The sequence below is a fragment of the Strongylocentrotus purpuratus genome, unplaced genomic scaffold (genome assembly GCF_000002235.5).
Source record: "Strongylocentrotus purpuratus isolate Spur 01 unplaced genomic scaffold, Spur_5.0 spur5_scaffold_9, whole genome shotgun sequence".
NCBI classification, from domain to species: Eukaryota; Metazoa; Echinodermata; class Echinoidea; order Camarodonta; family Strongylocentrotidae; genus Strongylocentrotus; species Strongylocentrotus purpuratus.
In genome coordinates this window covers 4,847,481-4,870,328 of record NW_022145615.1, presented here as the reverse complement: position 1 = coordinate 4,870,328, position 22,848 = coordinate 4,847,481, and the positions used below count along the sequence as shown (strand labels likewise).

At 39.3% G+C, this 22,848-nt stretch overlaps 1 protein-coding gene across 1 annotated transcript in view; it reads right to left on the bottom strand.

Moving 5' to 3' along the window:
- The window catches only part of LOC584940 (stAR-related lipid transfer protein 5), a 58,842-nt gene extending 41,355 nt beyond the window's left edge, over positions 1-17,487 (bottom strand). The window contains exon 1 of the mRNA XM_011679758.2: positions 17,179-17,487. Within this exon, the coding sequence (XP_011678060.2) occupies positions 17,179-17,487 (309 nt within the window). The remainder of the gene's footprint in view (positions 1-17,178) is intronic.
- Positions 17,488-22,848: the final 5,361 nt, after the last annotated feature.

Here is a 22,848-nt window from a genome sequence, read left to right as displayed (position 1 = left end):
CATATTTGCAATATTCATATTTAATTATATTTTATGTGAATGTATGATAAAAATATTGTTAAGGAAGAGTTTTCTAGAACTACAGTGCAAATAGGCGGGGAGCTCACAAGACACGTCACGGAGTTGCATATTTGTGTTTGCACCTTCAACAAATCATAATTTTCTAATTTTTAATTGGTGAAACTTCTTCAAACTCTAGGCCATATGAAAGCTAGAAACATCCACTACCTCCATTCCATCCTTGTGAAGTTTGACTTATTATGCCACATGTATTGAATCAAAGTCAATTGCCAGAAGACGCATGTATCAAATCAAAGTACGGAATTTACATTTCTTAGAAATTTAACAATACATTGCGCGCAGATGAGTACGCGTTACAGCCAGTCTCCCCCAAAATGGCACAACAAAGAAATTAGGATGTAAGATTTCATTATTTATGCATCCTCTGTAACTTTTCTAATCAGCTGATCGTATATTTGTCTTTGTATGTATAATGGGCCCTCATCCATGATCTATTCCAAAATTAAGGTTTTCTTCATGTTTATAGATGTAATGTAATGTATAAATATATATATATATATATATATATATATATATATTTCTGTTGTCATGGTAAACTAAAATATGTTTTCTTGTACTGTAATTTTTTTTGAAATAAAAATTGCAGTCAAGTTAAATATATGGTATGCACGGTGCCATATTAAAAGAAAATAAGTATCCGCTCTCTGGTACATTCATCTCAATGATTTTGTAATTCCAGAGCAGCGTTTTTCAACTAGGGTGCCGCAAGAGAATGTTAGTTACATAACAACATTTTTTTGGAAAACGTTGATTTTGTGAGGAAAAAAATATCAGAAACGGTAAGAGTATTTATTTAAGAGAAAAAAAATGTAACAAAAATAATAAAATGTCTTTCTTCCTTGCTCGCTGACAATATTTTGCGAATATATATCTTTTATTTCGAAATTAAATTGTTACCATACTCTCATTATATTTATAAACATGATAAATCAAGGCAACGAGAGGCCCGAATATCCTCATATTCGTGTATCAAGGTCATGACCGAATATATCACTTTATATTCGTGTACATTCGGCGGCGAGGTGCCCGTGTGACCGCGTAGAATGTAACCCGCACCGATCGTCCGCCTATTAGAGACCGATCGAGAGCGGACGATCGGTGCGGATTTTATCCGCGTAGAATGTCCGTGTCGGACATTCCGTGCGCGCCTCAAATGTCTGACGGACAATCTGTGCGGAAGAGGTCTCGCACCAATAGTCCGCCTGCCGCACCGAATGTCCGTACTCTAGTCCACACGTATACATATTCAATACAAGTATAATTATACTTAATGAATGAAACGACTGGATAACCCATATTCAGCTTTGCCAGCTAGCTGGGGATGACACTACAGGTCTTCCCGGCGCGGATCCAGGGGGGAGGGGGGGGGGGCGAGAGGGCCTTGACCCCAACCGCCAACAAAAAGAGAGAGAGAGAGAGAGAAGGTAAAGCGGAGAGTAAGGGAAAGGGAAAGATGAGACAAAGGGAAAGGAAGAAGAAAAAAGAGGAAAGAAGGAGATCGGGGGGGGGGGCCGAAAGGGCTTTGCCTCCCAGGCTGTTGCCCCCCCCCCCCCCCCAGAAAAAAGAAAGAGAGAAGGAAGAGAAGGGAAAGAAAAAAGGGAAAAGAGGAGATAAAGGGAAGGAAAGAAAAGAAGGGGGGATATCAGTTGCAGTTTTCCCGCCAACCTTAGCCTATGTACAGGTCAATGAAGACTACTTTTTGAAACTTAAAGGGATTGGGTAACTTTGTCTCAGGTTCTGAAACAAAATCCTGGAATAATAGTTAGGGCTAGTTCTGATCGGAAAACGACCCAAATATCGGAGTATGGCTAGCTGCCCCAGGGCCTTGTTCTATATACGGATCAGGCGAAAAAATACTTAAACAATTTCGGGGGCTACTTTTATGACTTTCGGGGGCTCTTTTTAGCATTTCGGGTAATTCACCCCGAGCCCCCGTGTATTTTTTCCCCTGATACGGATAAGTGAGCGCCCTGATGGGTCCACTTCTAACTCGTGTTTTTAGCCCTTCTTTCTTTACTTTTTTCCTTTCCTTTCTTTTTCTTTCCTTTCCTTTCTTTTTTTTTTCAAAGAGGGGGGGGGGGGGGTCTGTCGCCCCCGTATATCCGCGCTTGAGTGACACCCACATAAACTAACCTTATTTATTACCGAACAAAAAAATAAAGAAAGAGCTCCTCGACACCATAGGTGTAAGTATTCAGTCAGTTGCTACCCCCCCCCCCCCTCACCAAAATAAACTTTAAAAGTGATTTTTTTTCTTTTCTAATTTGATACCAGTGATTTACAGATGTTGCTGAAATGGCCTAATTTTCTGGGATTTTTCCTCACTTTTTAGTAAATTATACTTTTTATGCGTTTGTTGGAGAATGACAAATATCAAAATTTACAGTCAGGCAAGAAATGTGCTTATTTACTATTTAGAGGCCTACATGTCAGGTCCCGCGGAACAGCGGGCTTGGGGGCTCAAGCCCCCCCCCCCCCCACACACAATTTTGAAAAACAATATATAAGAAAATTAAATAGAAAGAAACAGAAAAGAAAGTATGCTCATGTGACCGTAATTAAATGCCCATACCCCTGAGCTTCCGGGGGCTCTGCCCCCTGGACCCCACCTTAGGACCTAAGGCTGGCCCCTGGATGGTAATCTGACCTTAATTTGAATGCCTAAAACCCCTGCGCTTCCGGGGACTCCGCCCCTTGGACCATACGCCAATTAGTGACCTGCCAGTTTCATGAATAAGGTATTAGAATATGCTCATCTGACGGTAATTAAATGCCCCTACCCCCTGAGCATCCGCCAATTTGTGCTACGCTCTACCTTATCTTAAATACTCTAGCCTCCCCCACTCACTTTCAACCCCATTTTTAATCATTTTTATTTCCCATTTAACTCCTACATTAACCCTCGAAACGCCCCCAAATACTTGGGGCGGGGCTTGTTGTTGTTGTTGTTGCGATTAATGGCGTTTCCATCGTCATTCGATGATTTCCGCCAGGCAATGTGAGAGGGCGTAGTTACTGGTCCTCTCTTAATACTTTTACTGTTGGATCGACGATAGCCTAGTGGCGTTGTGTTGTGCAATTAACAATGTCAGTAAATTGTTAGTAGTTATTTTCTGTATTGTTATTCGGCTTGTTATTTTAAAGAATTCATTAGGAAAGAAAGGATGTAGTGGTCGAATATTAGTTGCGATCAGTTCATTACGTTAGGACGTTAGTTTAAAACCTCTCTCCGTATAATGAAGCAATTTATACAATTTATACAATGAAGCAATTTATACCGAGGATAGTACCACTGTCACTAATAATAGCAAAACGTAACTAATACTCGATTAATACTTAATTAATACTCAATTAATGTTTATAGCTGAGCATCACAGTTCATTGTACCTTCCACTGCCTTTTAAAAAAGCTACCACCTTTCCTATATATTCCTCATTTCCTAGTAAGTGACCTAGATTTGGGCCTGTATCACGAGTATAATTATACTAGTAGTGAGTTGGTTGATGTACGAAGCCACGTACAAAAGTATAATCGATTACAACAGTTATGGGGCCGATATCACGAGTATGCCTTCATAGAATAAAGGTTTTAAAGAAAATATTCACTTCTACTTTCAAAAGGACTGGCCCATTTGCTTTAAAAATATTGTAGAGTTATTATTATGTAATTTCTAGAAAAAATGTCAACCACATGATTTACAATGAGTTTAAATACATTGATTTGCCAAGTTGCTTCCTTTTATCAAATATACACGTAAAACAATGGGGGGACAGAATGTGCGGATAGCAAACCCGCATATAATGTCTGACGGACAAACGAAACTGGTAGGACAAACGGCGCGGTCACACCTGCATACAGTATCTTAAATCTTTTCTAGTGTGTTGATTACAACATTATGTTTTACCATTTTGAAAAAATCTTGTCCTTCTTTTTTCTTGCTCGTTCGATAAATCAAGAATCAAATGTGCCCATACGTGTGTACATAGCACTTGACGAGTGCCAGAGTGATGCAAAATAAATAGTTTTCATTTAAGAGGGCACTGTGTCTAAAATAACGCTGCTCAAGAGAAATGTATTTTTATGCATTTTGAGACGCGCTGGACAATTCCCTAAAACTTACATTCTTCGTAGAAAACAGCAACTACCAGGTGTTGCATACATTATAGTTAAAGGAAAATGTGTAGTAATGAGGATAATCACGCGTAAGTATTTGAACGAATGTGGGTTCATGCACGGGATTGTATGGGCTCGTAGCCTTCACAACATCTCTCAATGTGTCAGATCGTCTTTTGCTATTAAATCCTGATTGTCCTCAAGGGGGTGGGGGTAGTTGTCCTCGGGGGTACATTAGTTATCCTCGGGGCGGGTAATTGTCCTCGGGATGGGGGGGGGGGATTTTTCCGGGGGGTAATTGTCCTTCGGGGGTTCTCGGGGGTAGTTGTCCTCGGGGGGTAATTGTCCTCGGGGGGTAGTTTTCCGGGGGGTAATTGTCCTCGGGGGGTAGTTGTCCTCGGGGGGTTATTGTCCTCGGGGGTAGTTTTCCGGGGGGTAATTGTCCTTGGGGGGTAATTGTCCTCGGGGGGTAGTTGTCCTCAGGGGGTAATTCTCCGGGGGGTAATTTTCCGGGGGGTAATTGTCCTTGGGGGGTAATTGTCCTTGGGGGGTAATTCTCCGGGGGGTAATTTTCCGGGGGGTAATTGTCCTTAGGGGGTTATTGTCCTCGGGGGGTAATTCTCCGGGGGGTAATTTTCCGGGGGGTAATTGTCCTTGGGGGGTAGTTTTCCGGGGGGTAATTTTCCGGGGGGTGATTGCCCAGGGGGTAATTGTCCTAGAACCAACTAATAGACATCTTATGCATAATTTTCTCATTTAATTTCTACTTCAGTTAAGAAGGTTAAACACTTTTAAAACATAACACGATGAGGGTCTGTATGCAAGGGTTATTCACGTGCGTTTTCACATCTGGTAGCCGGACTGACTCCAATCCCAGAAATCGGGTCACCGATGCATTCCACAACTGGTTGCAATTGCTAACAAAAACCCAAACGGTAAGAAATACTCCTGTATTACATGCCTGGCAGACACGGCTGCCCTGCTAGCATTACGCGTCTTGACACGGTTTCCCCATAGGGCTCCTACAGAGTTCAAGTCAGCGGAAAGTAAACCTGCAATTCCACCATGGCTATTCTTTGATTCAATTTGACACAGAAAAAGTCGGCCCGATTGTGAACTGGAGCTAATAAATAGCCGACGCTATACGGTCGTGCATTCCAGTAAATGAAATACGGTACGCTCCAATTCGAGTTTCTTTTGTTGTAGCTCTTGATGTTGCTCGTAAACCAATACGACAAGAATTGCTTAATCTTACCAACGGTCATGTCAATGTCCTGTACTACAGAAAGCAACTTCTTGTGATTATCCGAAAACTGTTCCGGCGATATATTCTACCCGGTCAATTTTCGGCCCTAACCGAATTCCTCAGTTCAACCCTAGATCAAACACTACCTATCCCTAACCCTAGACCTAAACCTAACCTTAAATCCAACTGCAAACCTGGCGAGATAATGCCCGTTGCATAATGTCAGGTTTTCCTTCTTGTGACAGATTGTTGCGTAATCGCGAAAGGCAATCTAAATAATTTCACTAGCAATTTTGCTAGAAGCAAAGTGTGCCCGATGAAGTATTACAATATCTATTTCAATATATTGCACCAAAGAATATTCACTCGAGGGGTATAGGTTATTGTCCTATAGCAGCTTTATCCACCATGCTTTGATAACTCTAGAGAAAACCTGTCATTTTGTACAGTATGGCCAGATGGGGCGTCACTCAAAAAATACATGGGGGATGTCTGCGTGACATAATTATTTTGCAGCACATACTTTCGATCTATTTTTGCCCCTTGCTCCCCCCTTAAAATAAAACACCCCACACATATAGATATACATGTACATCCTCAAGATAAATCGACGCACCTGGTTGGTAAACTACATTTTTTCTTTCTTCTTCAAATACAATGTGACATTGCTGGCTACACCCAGTTCGACATGACCAACGCAGAGAGTTCTAGTTATAGATAAAAGTTTGATTAAATTATAATCATAGACCAACTGATTCTTTCCAATATCGCTTTTCAACAACTATCTAAAAATCTTTTTTGAAATAAATGACAAAGTAGTAGACTTGAACAATCTTAAAGGTATTTACGATATATTTTAACTTTGAACGGCCTCTGGTGCATTACGATATATTTTAACTTTGAACGGCCTCTGGTGCAAACAAAAACTACTTTCCTTATAAAACTGTCCTCGTAATTTAGCAAGAAATTCGGGTTTGACATGTCCTCCATAACAAAGCATAATTTATGTCGGTAACAACAATTAACATGAGCAGGGGCGGCGATCCCGGTGGACAGGGGGACACGTCCCCCCCCCCCCTCTCAATTTTTAACGGGGGATATTTCCCCCGAAACAAGACTTTCACGTTTTCAGACCCTCCCTTCCCAAACTCTTTTCCGATTAAATATGTCCTCGAGAATCCTTTGATTATTGTGCTTGGGTCTTGTTATCAAGCAAGATAAATATTTGTCTTCCATTTCTGGTCATGACCTTGTCTCTCCGTATTTTGTAAGATCGTGTAGAAAATATGAATACCGATATTTTGTATCTTGTGCATCAATTGCAAACGAATCCCCCTTTTTGAGAGAGATAGAGAGAATTGTTTGACGGAGGAGGAGGGAGGAGGGGAAGTGTGGCAGAGAGGCAGCATTATATTTCGCGATATTCTTTCCTTCCAAATCTTATTCTCTATAAGCTTTTTGATCCTCACACATCCCACAAAATATCAAATTAGTGGTACCTGTACTCGGAAGTCACGCAGTCACCTATAAATATTCAACGTTGACATTCCACAGGATGCAAGGTGAATAATTTCCTGATATTGTTTTTGTATTTCATATCAAAACACTTTGTTTCAATTTGTGCAATCTCGTGGATGACAGTAAATATAAAATTCTCAGAAATGACACGGGAAGCGATAAAATATTTGTCATGTGGTCATGTAAATCTCAACACGTACAAGTCTGCGGATGTGCGGTTTTTAACCACAAAAATTAAAATGATAAACAAAGATTATGAAATTAAATCACATCGGCGCGTGCGGAAGCCACAATTGAACAAATCTGAACGTCCTCCATTGGCCTACCCCATTCACACCAACGAGAACCGACCCTAGACCGACAAAAGACCGAACAAAAATTACCTCAGTCTAATTACCAAGAACCGGTTAGTTAGGAGTCGGTATGAAGTCGGCTTGGCGGTTTGGCTGAAGTATTTTCGAATAAAGGAGAAAATAGCAGCCATTTAAAACTGAGCTGATCTTGTTTATACATCACGTAAAATCGAAGAAATCGAATAAATTGATGTTTAGGTCTTTAGTATGCTACACGGTTTGTGTTAAGTAATAGAAGTTAAACTTCAAATGCTCAAATTTCTTGTAGCCTACAATTACAAGCACATAAGTCAATAAATATCAGTCATTCTCAAAATATAATGACCAAAAAACTAATAAATTGGGGCTTCACTAATATGGACTGTTAACAAGGATGGAAAATGTATTGATGTCATTGTGACGACTTTTTTTTAATGTACAAGGGAGATATTGCATTTAGAGCAGCCCCCGTTTTAAAAGTTAGACGATGACACGATAAAGGAAACGAGGGAGAAAACAATTAATGACTAAATTAGGACTGGAAAATGTTCTTAAAGAAAATATTAAGAAGGTCCTAGTCTGGTCTGATGACTAACACTTAATGTGGAGAGCAATAGAACAAGAGGCATGTAAGATCGAATAACATGCGTCGAGGAAGCACGAACACTTACAATTTCCGGAAGGATCTATAGGATTGACGAAGTAGTCTTACAAATATCTGCCGACTAACCTGAGAATAAGGAGTCAAATCTCATTTTCCTTTTCAATTCACACAATTACTACATTTTCCACATCGATACCTTAAGGTTATGATACCAATTGGAGATGGAAATAGTTTCTCATCGCTTACTCCCGACAGTACTAATTCTCAACTGACATCAATTATGTGACTCGGTGCACAGTTCGAAATCGAGATTCACAGAGAGGTCGTTAACATCTGACAAAGTGAATGAGATAACATTATTAGGAAGATTGTGAAGCAATGAGTAGAAATCTGTTTGAAAGGAAAACACATTATCAGATTATGAGGACATGTCTCATGTTCAGCAATTTGTAGGGATGTGGAAACCGTGTATTTCCAAGTAAAAAGACCTTTCCATTGATGGAATAAAGTGTCTGATTTAGTTCATTTGAACAGATGCCACCCATCCTCCACAAGCTAATTATATTATGGCTTGGCTATAAGCCTAGGCGCCATCTTGGATTTCTGGAAAAGGCGAAAAATTGAATCTTCAAAGAGCCCAAGATGATTTATAGTTAATGTGAGATAGTATGCAAATAAAATACTGAAAGCTGAAAAACGAATAGATTGTGAAAAGTATTATAAACAAGTTGAATGATAAGCTATAAAATAAAGAAGTCGGGTTGATCTGATTGTCAATGGAATGTGCATAACTTACTTTTGATGGTGCCTTTTATTTTAGAGGAAGTTTGATTACATCTTTCTGGTTCCTACAACCCATTCACTACATCGTTAAAATAATCATTCGAAATCACTTCAGCGGATTTTTTTTTTCCTTTATTTTTTGCTGGGGCCAGAAAAGCAAATGCTTCCTTTGACTTTGTAACAAAACTGGAAACTCACCTGTTCAACTTTCAAAAATAAAAGTTTATATTTCACTTTTTTACCTGAAAAATGGGGAATTATCAGAATTTCAATTTAAAAACTGTAAAGAGTGTTAAGTTTGATTTTGAGTTCGCTCTTTTAAATCTACTGTGACACTCATTGTTGAAATATTATACAGGTGTACGTGAGAAGTCTGTTGTTTTACTTGACCCGATGTCACTTTTGGTAACGAATTCGACTTCGGTTTCGTGTATGAATGCTCTATTGAAGTGTAAAAACTTGTACTTCCTCAGAGGGTTGAGAAGGAAAGGAATATCCCCGAACGAGGAGCAGGCAGTTAAAGGTAAATGTTTGCAAGTTCAAGGGTTAATCGAAGATCAACTTTGAGTTTGCCACTGGCCAAACAATTACCAAGTTCGCCACTCACAATTCAAGACATTTGACCCCATTTTGGGGGGTCACGTTTATAGCGATGGTGCTAAAATGAACGGAACCCCCTGCCCCCCTCCCCGACACAATGACAACCTCTTCAATCAAAAATTAATTTATCTATACAACGATAAAGAAAACTTATGCAAAGTCCATCTTGTAAATGACCTTTAAACTTCTCTGTGTAACGCATAATAAATAATGTCCCTGTTACTGAAAATTAATCCATCGGAAAACTTTATACAGTCTCTCTCGCACAGAAGGTGCAAGACCAATACTATCTTCAAATCCTTGGACTTGCTTCATCACCTTTGGATTTACAACAAACCCTGGAACAGCCATCAATGCTCTCCGACCTCCTACGTGCATTGCACTCTCAAAACATTCCCTCGCTCCAGAATTATATTTGCAGAATTGAAGGGAGGAAAACGTCTTAACCAAACATGTCACACCGATGTATGTCAGTAACCCTACGAAGCATGCACACATTCTATCATTCAATCATACCTCGGCCACACCGACAAACTGACTCCAAACTGACCCATTTTGAGCCATTGCGTGCAATGTTTAGTCTGTATTCGATCTGGTGTCGGCTTCGTTGGTGTGTCAGGGGTATCCATTGACTGAGCTATTTAGGCGTATTGACCGACGCAAATCGCCGTAAATTGACAACAACTGTGATGCTGACGACTTCACAACTTACTGTGCATTCGTATTCTTGGTTATTTCAAGTTCATTATTGGTCCCATACCCTTGTCGCGCCTACAACAACAGACCAAGGAAAAAATTACTTTCACTTTAAAAAATCGGTCGGTATTTATTCGACATGGAGTCGGTTTGACTGAGGTATCCATCCCAGTTACAACGACCGAACCGACAACCGACTTACAACAGATTGAACAACAAGTATTACGTCAGTTTAGCGTCGACCTGGAGTTGGTTGGCGGTGTGACTTATGTATTGTACGTCAGTCACACCACCAAAGTAAACCGATTTTTAGACCGACTCCAAACCGACCGATTCTTGGCAATGGAGGTAATGATTTATTATCGTTCGGCCTGTTGTCGGTCCGGTGTCGGTCTTGTTGGTGCGACTATAAGGTACTAGTTACAGTGATTTAACCAATATTCTACTGTAATACCACATCTTGCGTAATAAATTCAGATGTATGATAAAAGAGGTATATACGGTGAATCCACTGACGGCGTGTTCAGTTTTTTTTTTCAAGCTACATTTTATCCAATAGTGAAATGAAAGAGAAAAGCAAGTATGAGGCTCTGTGCGTGAAGTTGAACTATGTTGTCTGAACTATGCCTATTTTGTGTAAACGCGCACCCGAATAAGCAAAGTGCACAGTAGCATTGTGAAGTCTGCCGGGTTTTCACGGGTCACCGTGTGTACACACTACACAGGCTGTAATGTTAGCTGACAGCCACCAAATCTTTGCTCCAGACCAGTGTTCAAGTACAGAGAGTGAGAGAGAGAGTAGAGATAGGGGGTAGAAAACAATAAATTGTGCGTGTGTGTGTGTTAGAGAGAGAGAGAGAGAGAGAGGGGGGGGTGTCATAAAGATAGCGAAACTTGCAACCGTGACCTCAGTAGTTTTTTGTTTGTTATGAAGGTCGGGCAACGAAAAAAATGAACTTGAAGTGTTCTAGATTGCAGTCACAAAGATATCAACACATTGGGAAATCAGTCTTATACCTCAATACAGATGCTATTTGATGACGCCCAAATGAATATTCAGTTGATGCGGGGACTTTTTTGTCGTGTTTTTGTGGTCTCAATGACGTCATTCGAAAACAGGGAGTCCGTGATAAGTGGCAGCTCAAGGAGTCTTAGACCATGGAGGGTGAGGGAGATGGGGTAACAAGTCAGAAACAGTTCTGACAATAAGAATTCCTACGTTTTCAGGTGCGTTTCAGTCCAAACTATTGCCGAGGAGCCACAAGAAGACAACTTTGAGCACATTCCCCCTCCCCCTTTTTCCAGAGTTTTTGTCGAGAGGAGGAGGGGGGGGGGGGGGTAATGGCGTAATGCCCCCTTTCCATCACCCCAATTCCACATTGATTAATACACGACATGTCGCAGTATTGTAAAGAAGTAGAAGTGACGACTGCTGTGATCTGATCAAGGATCATTGACTGACAAAAAATATTCGCACTGACCAGATCTGAGCAGCCCCTTTAAAATTTAATACACCGAGCTCTCCCTGGCTTTGAGATGTTTGTTGGAAGATGAAGTGAAGTGGGAGGAAGCTGAAGAGAGAGATAGAGAGAGAGAGATAGGATGCGACCTTGATCTTGAATCACACGTGCGTGGAACGGTCTCTGAATACATGACGGCCGAGAATTGATTATTAACGAATTAATAGCTCCAGCTCATCCACTGTCACTGGCCTTGGGCTGGGGGTCTCCCTTCGCATCCCATACGGTCAGAACGTGGTGTTGGACAACATCCCAACGCAGAGCAATTCGTACGTGAATACTCATCCTTGGGTGCACATGAAATTAAACGCACTATTGAGCTAGTCACAATAATACACCCTCATTGCAAGAATTGTGTTGAATATTACGTGAAAGCATACACGAAGATATTCCGGCCTTGAATTAATTATTAAAAGCCCAAGGGTATAGATTCGTTCATAAACTGGAATACCCTTTCCAAACCTCATATTCACCTGTATTAAATTCAAATCTGTCTCTAGAATGATACACAACAATCTCTCTTTACCCTTGTTCTTAATTAATTTCTACAACATCATGTACTCCAGCCCACACTATCTCCCAAACACGCCAGCCTCCATTCCTTTTCTCATTCTGTTTCTCTCCCCCTCCCACCCCACCCTCTCTCTCTCTCTCTCTCTCTCTCTCTTCTCTCACTCACTATCCACGTATCCCTCCTCCTTCCATCTCTCTCTATCTCTCCCTGTATATAATAAGAAATAATCTCTCCATATACCTATCACTCTTTCTCTACAACTTTCACTCTCTTTTTCCTCCTCTTCCTCCTCCTCCTTCACACCCCACCTGGCATTCTCTCACTTACTATCCACGTATCCCTCTTCCTTCCATCTCTCTCTCTCTCATCCTTGTATATAATAAGAAATAACCTCTCCATATATCTATCACTCTTTCTCTCTATCACTTTCACTCTCTTTTTCCTCCTCCTCTTCCTCCTCCTCCTTCACACCCCACCTGGCATTCTCTCACTTACTATCCACGTATCCCTCTTCCTTTCATCTCTCTTTCTCTCATCCCTGTATATGATAAGAAATAACCTCTCCATTTACATATCACTCTTTTCTCTACAACTTTCACTTTCTTCTTCCTCCTCCTCTTCCTCCTCCTCTTCCTCCTCCTCTTCCTCCTCCTCCTCCGCATCCCATCTCTCATTCTCTCTGGATGTTTAGAGGAATCCAATGCGATGGTTGGTGACGACCTTCAATCCCACCACGTCATGCGATGAGAGATGGCCAGACGACAGTCATGCCCATGAACAAACTCAGACCCTGAGACTGAGACTGAGACTTGAGAGAGAAAAATGCCATGTTTAGGCTCTTCATGCTTCTGCACAAAGCCACACGTCATCCCCAATATTATCCTCCCTTCACTTGCAAATGGTAAGACAACATGGGCTGTTGCAAGCTATAGTTACACCATGGTTACACCATCTCAGTGAAGTTCGTACATCTAAAGAACGGTCGTTATTCAGCCACGCTATTGAACAATCCCAAATCAAGAAGAATGCCGTGTTTAGGCTTTTCATGTCACCGTACAAACTAACACGTCATCCAAAATATATTTTCCCCGTAACTTGTATGAGATAAGACAACAATGACTGTAACTTGCGAAGTCTCGAAAATACATGTATGATATGAAGTGGGGAAAAAAAAACTCTTCCCCCCCCCCCCCCTCCCCTCTCTCTCTCTCTCTCTCTATAAATTTTTCGGAGGGAGACCTTTTTCCTAAGCCTACATGTACATGATTGGATGACACCAAGAAAGCTAAAATTCAAAGTAAACCCTAAAATATTGTTTCTGTATAGATTGTGCTCCCCGTCCCCGTCCCCCCCCCCTCTCTCCTCTCTCTCTCTCTCTCTCTTCCTCTCTCGTTCTCTCTTCCTCTCTATCTAGCTATCTATCTCTATCTCTCTCTCTCTGTCTTACATTCTACCTAATTTTCTTCCACCATCCATCATCATCTTCTGTCAAGAATCAACTCGAAACTTTCGAATACATCGTAGACCTAACCAACGACATTCCCAGACACAAAGGCATGACAGGGACCCAGGGTATTCCATGAAAAGAAGAAGAAGAAGAAGAAAAACTGATCATTTCCCCATGGATTTACTAGACCAATTTAATTAGATAACCGCCATGCTTGATTAAGATGTCATTAATGAACGGAGTAGTTAAAACACTATCGACGGTAGACTGGCTCCAAGACGGAATGACTTTCCCTTCTCAGTGAATCCATGTTGAATGTTAGCTCTACTGATGACCCCCCCCCCCCCTTCCACACACACACACACACATACAATAAAGAACAAATATTGAAAAGAGAGGTAGAGAGATAGAGTTGTAGATAGACAGAGGGAGAGGGAGAGAGGGGAAAAGATCTAAGTGTTTGTATGTCTGGTGGGGGCGAGTATATGTGTGTGTGAGTGAAGGAGAGAAAAAGGGGGGGGGGTCGAAAGGGTGGAAAACGAGCGGAAACATGTTCTACACAGAGCTAAACTGGGAAGTAAGACATATACATATTTCCTTAAAATCCATGAAAATCTCTTTGGCCCGGTTACAAATACCATATTAAATCCGTGCACAATCCTTTCTTTTCAATTAGTAGGCCTACACTGTTACTTTCAGTTTGCGTATAAAAGCCGTCACGTGTCATTATGTTAATTAATCAGGATAAGCACCTTTAATACGAGACACACACGATTTGCTATACAAAGACATGTCACATTCACACGCAATCACCAAATCATTATGATGTCAGGAGGATTATCAGGCCTATCTTCTTAACTACGATCTCTTTCAAAGTGAGTTGAGAGGATTCACAAACGGGATTGGGTAAAAGGGTAGGGGCACAATTCCAGAAAGTAATGGAAACAAATCAATCAAAAAGAAAATATAGAAAAGAAAGCAAAGGAAAGAAGTGGTTATCTCATTTTAAGTCCCTCTTGCGTCTTATACTAAAAAGGGGCACAATAACCACATTTTGGTATGTATTATATGTTACATTGGCTCTATATAACAAGGGTGTACAAATAAGAGTTATGAATTTTTGAAGTTGCGATCAATCAAACACGAATTGACAAAACTGTGACGTATCTTGCGAACGCCTCTCCTATTTGCTCTGTACATAAATTCCATAAACTTTCATTTTCTTTTGTTATTGATTAAAGAATTGATATTTTTCTTCTCCACACTGGGGTTGAAGAGAAATTTGCAATAGTTATATATATATATATATATATATATATATAGGATGTATATAATTATGAATGAAAATGTTCTTGAGGGAAAATTGAAACTTCTGTTTTTCTTTTAGTTCAAAAAACGGGAGGAAAGCTCGCAAGATAAGTCACAGATTTGCCAATTTGTATTGATCGCAACTTCAAAATTTCATAACTTTTTCGTTTTTAATCCGAATTTGCTCAAAACTTTCACTGACCTGTTCCTCTCATTTGTCTTCTTTGAATAAAACCTACTAAATATCAGGGTGGAGCTCCCCTTAAATATCTAACATCTGACTTGTAGACTCGAACACTCTGTTCCTAAAATGCCCCTTCAATATTTCCTTCTCTGGAATAGGCTATGTCACTGCCTACAATATAATTTTCTCTTCTAGACTTTTCAGTCCCCTTCTTGTTTTCTATCAAACACACTTGGGAGTATCAGGGGAGTATAGCTAAAAACGAATACGACCTCTATACATTTTGAAAATAGTTACAATAACATAACGAAAGTGCACCTAACACTAATGATTAAATCTATCGTTTTATTTGTTATGCTAATAATTTGCGTAATGCAGCACAAATTTTTAGTGAGGCAAAACAGAATGACGCAAAATATATACAGACACGAATTAATGGCATCCTTTAGAATGAAATCGGTTTATAAGTGGGAATCCTAAGGAAATGATACTGTTTGGATGGTAGACTACGAATTGGTGATATTTGGGTATGATTCACGCCTGTTCATCAGCAAATTAACGCCGCATTCACATGCGAGTTGAGGATCATTTGAACGACGATAACATGACATGCCTCCAAGCAATAAGGGGTTTACCGCTCATCGTTGGCTTAATCAACCGCGCGAAGAAGAAGAAAAGCGCACAACACCACCCCCTTCCCACAGGACAAAGCAGATCAATGACCATTCTGTTAACATGTATACACCAAGAGTACATGGTTAAGAATATATTTCAATATAGTCCTACTCCTACTCGAAGATTGGTGAAAATGAAATTAATTGATATTTGTTTCATCCCTCATTTATTTTGCCAAAGTGATCCGCACAGCTGCTACTCGGGATTTATTCATTCTGTCCTGGAATAATTGCAGCTATATGATATGATTAAACCATGGACTTACTAACCAAGCTAATCAGCGGAGATATTCAACACACGAATTATTATATCATTAGGAAAACTATAAGCTACAATTTCTTTAAAAGCAAATAAGCCTACTGTACGGCTTGTAGCCAAATTCCCAAAATGTTTTTTTTTTACTACCTATCATCACTGCAAACATCACCACTATCACTTACACCCTGTACACCACCATCGAACCATGATCAAACCGCTACCACCGCCACCCTGTCACCACTATCATCACAACCAACACCATCACACCACTATCCCACCATCATCATCTTTACAAGTCATTTGACCACTATCATGAGTTCCACTATCACTCTCATCACTACAACCACAATCCCATCACCACTGTAATGATTTGATCACTATCATCACTAACACCGCAATTCCACCACTGCCATCATCACATAACTACCACTGTAACATTGTTATGGCATCACTGATGCCACCACCTCCTTTGCTACTGTCGTCACCATCCCATCACCATGAGCCACCACCATCTCCACCATCATCAATACCACTATCAATATCGTCCCTATCATCACTGTCATCACTATCATCACCACTATCGCTATCAACACCACCACCGTCACTACCATCATCACCACCATCACTAAAGTAAAACCATCGCTTTTAACATCACTCGAGTAAGACCATCACCAATAAATACCAACAACACCGCTACCAAGATTATGCTTCTGATGAAGACACATATCCCCGACATCGACAACTTTAAGGTCCCTACAGAGTCTTGACCCTGACTACCATAATTGTCATCCGAAAATAATTGCTCCATAAACACTCAAAAGTCATGATCATCACTTTAACTATCATCTCGACATAATCTTGATCGCCCTGGTAAATAACATACATGTAATATGACAGCATGCATTATTATCACCAGCATCATCCTCATCATCATCGTCATCACCACCACCACCACCACCACCACCAACGTTCATGCTCGCGGGCTCACTAAATGTTCCATCAACTAGAACCCCTCATCTTTCTCCTAAACCTGAACAGAGTATCAAGATAATATACGAAGATATCGCAAGGAGTGGTGTCTCCCATCTCCTTGGTTATCACTCGAGTACCAACGCTGCCTAACATAATATAGCGATCCTCTGAAACTTATTTTCACGCTTGGTCAATTTGATAAATTTTGACATAAAAACAATTATGGTCAAGGATTGAATAAACGTTTTAACATCAAGGAAAGTTATCAGTAAACATTATTGAATGTTAACACCAAAGAAGCTTCAAAATGATAAAGATTGAACTTACTGCTGACCGAGCCACTTTCCAGTCATTGTCGTTGTATAGGTCCAATGCCCTATTGGCGACGTCGTCGGCGTATTCGTTGAAGTCCATGGCTGGGCCTCCCGATGTCTCCTTCCCTTCGCCCGATGGAGCCGCCGAGATACCACTTCCACGAGTCTTGTCTCCCGAACTACGAGGCGGCGAATGCGGATTGGCTTTCGAGTGTTGAGGGGAGGAAGACTCGCTCGTCTGGTCCGTACCGCGCCGCTGGTGCTGTACTATACCCACCGTGGCAGCGCACAGCCCCGTCAGCGCGCCAGCGCCAGCAGACATACGGGCGAACATAATTTATGAAGATTAAAAAAATACGAGCGCGATTTAGGAAGCCTTGGGAGGTTTCGGACGTAATGTTTGGTTACAGCGACACACAGTCCCGAGCAAGCAGTGCAGACAGAAGGTAGTCCCCTTGTATGGGTGATGTACTCCTATAGCAAACATACAAAAAATGACGGCGATGAATTCAATTCAATCAAAGCGGAGACAGAATGAAAGTCGTCTGTCTATTCAACCACTGCGGTGAGTCGTGAATGTGTGAAAAGGGTTGTCCAACACAATGGCGAGTGAACGACTAAACTGACCGTTGATTATAGGCCCCTCACACCTCTCGCTATATAAGCCAAGCTAAGACACTCTCAGTGATATCTGGCTCATATCACATTGCTCAAACGCTCTCTCTTCCCGTTTAGCAAGCTGGATAGAATCAAAGAATTCCCAGACGATTATACAAACGGAAGCTAATCGAGTTAGCCGTTGCCATAGTGATAAAGGTCCTTGGGGACAAATGTCACATTTTTTGGCAAGCTTACGGTCAACTAAGGACGCAGACTCTATTGTTTTGACGGCTGTCAAATTCCTTTCCGTGACCTCGTGACTGAGAAATAAAGTACAGAACGGAGATTGGTACTGGCCTAGCAGTTTGTTTAGACCAAAACAAATTTATTGCCGAAAACATGGGAAGATTTATGTACATGTATGAACCTCCTATTCGTGCCAAGTTCGGAAATAGTTGCTGGTGTATTTGAAAATATAGAGCATAACACTATTATTGGTGACAAATATAACATGGCAATAAACTTTTCTATGTACCTCCATTTTCCTCAAAAGTTTGTTATTGGTAGATGAACGATTGTATCTGTTATTTTTATTTCCGGAAGTATGGTTATAAACTCACAATTCTCGATCTCATGATCGCATTTATACTTTACTCATCCTTTGCTCACAATAAGTAGGTTTTCAACGACACTTTCGAGCTTCAAAAATTGCATTCTGAGACGATACAAGAGCAGTATCCCTAAAATAGTGGCCAATTTGAACTTCAAAGGGTGCAAACTTGCCCCCCCCCCCCCTTGGATAAGAAGGGTAAAAGACTAAACATCATGATCATGGACGTACTGACACCGGTGACTGATGTTGCTTTCCTGAATATCAATTTCCCACAATCATTAATTTTATTTTAGTGAATTTTTTTGGGACAAAAAGCACTTAGGTAAGATATATATAAGAACTACGAATAAACCACTGCACTGCCCAAATATCAAGGTGACAGCTAACGAAATAGTGACAGTTCATAATTCTCCCTACTGGGGGCTGCCGGTTGAGGTCCCAGTTCTGTGCCTCGTAAACCATTGCTTAAAAGGTGCAAATATGTATGTTTACGGATTCAGAATGTGCAATTTGGCCTACAAAGTCGAATTCCATGATCAGAAATATCAGTAAATATTGATTATGTATATTATGTATATGATTTATCATCTTTGAGAAGGCAAAGTCGGATAAAACATGTAGAAATTACAGTATACTGTGGAGAACAAAATACACGGAAAAGATACAGGAGTAAAAATGGATACATCAGTGGGTAGCTACGGGGAACAGGGGAATTACTTAGAAAAGGACAAATGTTGAGAAGGGGTTAAGAGCGAAAAAGAGAAGCCAATATATATATTCTTATATACTTTTGGGGAAAATATATATATTTCCACTCTTCAAGATTATCGAATTCTTTTCGTATATCGACATAAAACAAATGGGAAACTGTATTTCTGGACTAGATCGTCCATTGTTTTTGTTTTACTCCTTGTTAAAATGATAATAATAATCTAATCTAATCTTGTATCCATAAAATATATAGAAATTCACAGCATTAACATATATAGCTTTACCTGACATGGGAAGGGGAAAATCAAACTGTTTAATAATTGATTTGAGTTAGCGTTTATTTCGTGATCATTTCACCATCAGCTCATTTTGAGCAGGGTAGCGCACGGTAAATTTTAATGAATTGAATAAAACCATATCAAACAGGAAAATACAGATTCAGTGAAAGTTTGAGAAAGGAATATGATAATTTTACATAAACCGCGTTTTTCAGTCATGAAATAATCATTAAAAAAAATGTTCGATATGAAGAATCATCTTTCATTTGTCATTAATTTTGTTTTCTTAAGATTGTAATTTTCATACATTCTACCCCAAATGCATAATCAATTAAGTTATTTTCGCAATTGTATAACATTTGGACGGCGCCTACTTTTTTTCTTTTTAAAAAGTACAAATAATTGGTTGTAATTGTGAGATTCCGCCTGTTTATGTTTCATTGAGTTAGATTTGTTTAATACATTTTTTTACACATCATGTCACTACAGAACTTCTGCAAACGCCGTTGAAAGGTACTTAAATTTTTAACGCAAATTTGTCTGGAATGAAAGTAGCAATAAAAAGATTAGGAACAAATAATTGTTGAAAGTTTGAGATAAATACGTGAAAATAAATAAAGTCTTTATTTTTACAAGTTGAGATTACCAGATATGGACAATTCCCATTGGATTTCCTTTACTATGTGCGACGTCACAAACAGATAAATGGAAGGGGAAAAAAAAATGATTTCTGCCATATATTTAGGTCCCTGAATGTGTTTCGAAATAATGCAGCATACTCCCTCTCGGTGATTCGAAACCATCGTCGTCAAACTACAATGAAACAAACGTATGTGGCGCAACTGAATACAGATTCTCGGATTACATTGAATCAAGAGCAGTATGGTGCAGGTTGACACGGTGTTGATTGGGATTAGTATTTCGGCATTTCACAGTTGAGAAGATGATGCTTCTAAATGGTTTACATCGTCTTTTCAATCTTTTATTTGTTTCAATTTAGTTAACTCGATAATTATGATGATTTAAATCCACACCACACTAGTTTGGCCAGGAGGGATTAGACCTCCCTGCCTGGTCATCGATTTTGAGCCTTGGTTGATGGTCACTGACAGGTGGTTATCTCATCAAATAAGCTCTCAATTAACGTAAGAAAAAAAGGATCAAGGGGGATCAATGGTCACCGATTAGTCATTATTTGCTATATAGAGGGCGCAAGTAGCTATAAGTATAGCAGTTGGGCTTTAAGCTCGGATTTCTTATTTACACGAATAGTAGCTACGGATTCTGTTCACACAAAAGTTCAAATCTAAAATATAACACGATCTATTCAATACCCTATTATATATCTCATAGAAATCATGATCAGATAACGTGATTTGATTGATTGAAAAGGTTTTATTATAATTGAACTTCGCAAGATTTTATTGTCCATAATATAATACAGACATTTGTTATCCATTGGTGTAACATGTAATACATAAAACATAAGACAAAAACATGGTGTCGTGTGCTGAAAGCCAGAAGGGCGCCAAGACTCTATAAAGAAAAAGTCTATGATGAGGTACGGTCCTCCGGCTTTCAGCACAAAACATAACAAGACAGTTATATGACTTATACATAGCAAGAATTTTAAATACAATTCTGAATCACATCATGAATAAATTCAGGTATGAACAATTTACATTGGCAATAATACATACAAGTGTGGTTTGAAATTCTCACAAAGTATAATATACAGTATTATAACAAAATTCACAACACAATTCATAACCAATATGACTAAGGCAATAGCAGACACAATTATAAAGTCAGGTTTAAGATATATTTTGTGAGGTGACACAAGAGTTGGTCACGGATGAGCAAGCAGGCCGTCTTCACTCACAAGGCTATTGAACTTGCTGAAGGTTGATTTTTCGAGAAAAAAATTACATGATATTTTATTTCTATCAGTCACAGGTGTTACAAATAAATATTCGAGAAACATTCAACAAGATTGATAATTACATAATAGTATGATTGAAGGTACAACTCATATGAAAAAGAAGAAAACACATCATTATAGTTTAGTGTATTTTAAGTAATCACTTCAAATTAACATATTGAATATACCTGAGAAAATAAACCTTTAGCATCTAACACCCATGAATTGGAACCTATGTTAAAAACAGACAAAAAAATAAACAAACAAATAATCATACACTTAGTCTTAAATAACCCACAAACAAACGAGAACAAAAGACATTAGAGAGAAAGAAAAAGTACAAACACAAACAAAAACAAAACAAAAAAGTTATGACACTCTCATTTTCCTTCCGTCTTCCTTATTTTTAATCCAGTTTTTTTCTTCAGTCTTTGAGTGTGTGCTTGTATAATTATATTGATGATATCATGCTCGTCATGTTTAAACGGAAACCTTGTTCTGCTATGGTTATGTAACATCTTTCGCCATTTCAATAGAAACCTCCTTGCAAAAGCAGCAATTTAAGGGCATGCCACTTCTGTATAATGTAACATTGATTTCGTACACCTTTCAAAGGCATTGTACAGTGCGTCCCAGAAAAAACGAAACCGAGAATTATCGATGTTTTATCATAACTTAATCACAATTATAATTGATAAATGATACATATTTGTAAAGCTTCTTCTTCATTTGATCCAACTCATATAATATTTGTTTAAAATAGTGCTTGCATTTCCATAATTTCATTAAACGAATTCGTTTTCACCGGCTGCCTGTCGTAGCAACAAACGGATTTAACTAAAGACAATCAGCCGTAAACGAAAGACTTCATGCATGGCTGATTGTCAACGAAACGAGTTAGTCTTTTGTCAGTTCTGCTTGTCGCTACGGCAGGCAGCCAGTGAAAACGAATTTGTTTGATACAATTATGGAAATGCAAGCACTACTTTAAACATACAGAACTTTGTCATTCCTTGCTTATTTTTCCTGATTGAGTTGTCATATAAAAGAGCAGAAACTCAACTTTCTAGAAATGTGATTTTCTCTTTGAAATTAAGATACCGTCCGCCAAATGACTTTTTGTTTTCCTCTCTTCAAATTCATTTTAATCACTCATGCGTGAAATATGCATCATATGAGTTGCATCAAATGAAAGAGAAGGATCTAAGCTTTCCATATAATTATTAATTATAAATGTGACTAAGTAATGATAAAACATCGATAATTGTCGGTTTCGTTTTTTCTTGGACGCACTGTATAACAATGCCAAATCTGAGATGCATGGCCTACGTGTTAACAGTGTCTGTGATATGGTGTTGTATTGAAGCCCTAAAAAAATGATCACGAAGTGCTTCAAAAAAGTAAAAATCTTTCAGTAATAAGTGTAACCATACTCATTTTCCCAATAGACTGTAGTGTTAAATTTCGAATTGCAATCATAAATATCTTGATAATCAAACTTGCGATTGGCTTGTAAAAGTCATGGGATTCATTTCTGACCTAAATGTTTATAATATGATT